The sequence below is a fragment of the Frankliniella occidentalis genome, unplaced genomic scaffold (genome assembly GCF_000697945.3).
Source record: "Frankliniella occidentalis isolate FOCC.00 unplaced genomic scaffold, Focc_3.1 Scaffold12, whole genome shotgun sequence".
Lineage (NCBI taxonomy): Eukaryota > Metazoa > Arthropoda > Insecta > Thysanoptera > Thripidae > Frankliniella > Frankliniella occidentalis.
Window position 1 is genome coordinate 828754 of NW_026267142.1, and position 2435 is coordinate 831188.

The window sequence follows — 2435 nt, forward strand, 5'->3', positions numbered from 1 at the left end:
CCCCCCCCCTCGACATGCGTTGCCGCCCGCTGCGCCCGCCGCCCGCTTGCCGAATCAGTTTTGCATCCCAGTATTGTAGTGGCCTCTGGCCCCCTAACAGCCGTGGCGCATGGTTAGAGTAACACTAGCGTTAGCCGCTTGTCGTCCGCTGCATCTCGTCTGGTTTGTGTTCCTGTGCCAGCCGCGCCCTCCAACGCCATCCCCGGAGCCCCCTCCAAAGCAGGTACTCCCCGGCCGGCCTCTGCCCCGGGCCTCCCGCGCTCCGCCCAGCAGGTCGAGGACGCCGCGTCCGCGCCGGCGCCCGGGGACGACCAGGATGCCGACGACGACCTGGACGACCTGACGCAGATCAACTGCACCGTCACGATATTCACCGGCGAGAAGCAGGGGCCGGCGCGCGTCATCGGCGTGCTGTCCGAGTGGATAAACACGTACAGCTTCATGCGGCGTGAGTACCGGGCCAACGGGCCGGGCCGTGTCGGGCTGCCCGACTGGGGTCACCGACGGGGTCACCGACGGGGTCACCGACGGGGTCACCGACGACCCTGGTCTGTTGACCTTTCCGCGCCCTCGCCATCGGATTTACAAGTGTGGGTAATGTTTGTTTTTTGTGGTGACAGAGCCGAGTCTTTTGCTCCTATTTTATTCAACGAGGTGCGCGACGAGTATTTCTAGCAGTGTACTTGTGCATGGCATGCAGTAATGTGCAGTGCAAACTTTGGACTCACACAATACGTTTTGTTTGTTGGGCTTTTGTTAACCTACTCTTCGTAGCGCCGTGGCGTACAGCTCTGCTGCATCGCATTTTTGATTCGCCACGAAGTAGAAGTAGTAGTTTTAAAACTTTTGCGAGTATACATCCCATGGTAATTTTTCATCTCAACTTTAACTACGGTTGTTTTGTTTTTATAGTAGCATTTTAATCCTGATATGGTGTAGAAGGTGTAGAAGCGTCCATGAATGTTGGAATGTGGTCAACCCGTGGTGATACCATACCATCCTCGTCCTGATCCGCCGGGTGGCTGATGGCCCTGTCCCTCGTGCAGGGTTGCCTCCTCGCTCGTCCCACGGACCTCTCCCCCCTGTCGACGAGCGAGTAGGCAACCCGGCGCCGCCACGTCCGGCACGTCTTCACGAGTGGGCGAGCCATCGGCCAGCGGGCGTAGCCGGGGCCGTGTGTGTCCTGCCAGGCCGCTAACGCTGACTGTGATCTCCCCGCAGAGAACCAGGAGAAGCTGTACCTGTACCTGACGCTGTCCGTGTCGGGCGGGCTGCTGCTGTTCCTCGTGCTGGTGGTGGGCCGCCTGCTTGTGCAGCGCCACCGCTCCCGCTCCGAGGCCAAGTTCCGCGCCGCTAACGCCGCCCCGGACCGCCTCCCCAACGGCTTCGCGGACGACATCAGCGAGATCGACGCCGACATCGACCTGACGACGCCCGTGGCGGTGCCCGTCGTGGCCGTGCACTCGCCGCCGCGGCACGAGCCCGCCGAGGTATGCTGTCGGCGTGCAGTAGCGCCGCCGTGGGGCGCGGCTGTCGCGGCGAGGGGTAGCGCCGCTCGCAATGCGTTCACACAGTTCACACCACCCCCGCACTTGTCTGCGCAGGTCGTGAGATACGGCGGCACGCTGCGGCGCGGCGCGGGCGGCGTCCTCGGGGGCGGGCTCCCCGCCGACCTGCTGGAGGCACCCCGCAGCCTAAACCGCGGTGGCGGCCCCAACCAGCAGTACTACTACGGGTGACCCGAGCTGCCGGCGGGGCTGGGCCCGGCGCCGGGCCTCCTCGCCGCCCTGGGCGCAGTGCCGCCCGCGCCCACGCCCGTCCCGCCGGCCAACGGCTCCCCCTGCCCGTCGCCGTCCTCGTGTCCGCCCGCGAGGACCTACTGCTTCTAGCGATTCGCCTGCGCCGCCGGGCGCGGCGGCGGCCGCGGTGGTGGCGCAGGCGACCTGGACATGGACGCGTACATGCTGGAGGACTCGCAGGTGCGGCGCACCCGCGGTGGCGGGCTGATGTTGCCCGGAGACGCGGAGGCCGAGCCCTTGGACGTGGACGTCCTGGCCGCGGCCTTGCGGCCACCGCCGCCGCCAGGCCGCGTCGCCCCCGCCGAACCGGCGACCGGCACCCTGACCCGCAGTGGCGCCAAGCGCAGGGTCACCTTTTCCTCGGACCCACCCGACGTGTCCGTCGTGCCCAGCGTCCCGGATGTGGCCCTGGAGCTGGAGCTGGACGAGCTGTGCGTCAAGCTCTAAGGGCGAGCCGCAGCGTCCACGCCGGGTAGGGTAGAAGTCCTCCGTCCGCTCTAGTCAAAGTGCGTCCCAGAGTCCCAGAACAGAATAACACAAACACTTACGTCAAGACTCTCTTCGCGAATATGGCTAAATTAATTTAGTGGTTAAGGCAAAGCCTTTTCAAAATGTTTGTATTTTTTGTAAATTAAG

The 2435-nt window shown here is 64.6% G+C and overlaps 1 protein-coding gene across 1 annotated transcript; it reads left to right on the top strand.

The window, feature by feature from the left end:
- The first annotated feature begins 6 nt into the window (after window positions 1–6).
- Window positions 7–1745, top strand: LOC113215726 (uncharacterized). The gene is made up of 3 exons (XM_052263540.1): window positions 7–448; window positions 1222–1490; window positions 1605–1745. The coding sequence occupies exons 1-3, from the start codon at window positions 442–444 to the stop codon at window positions 1737–1739; spliced, it is 411 nt and encodes a 136-aa protein (XP_052119500.1). The 5' UTR covers window positions 7–441; the 3' UTR covers window positions 1740–1745.
- The last annotated feature ends 690 nt before the right edge of the window (window positions 1746–2435 follow it).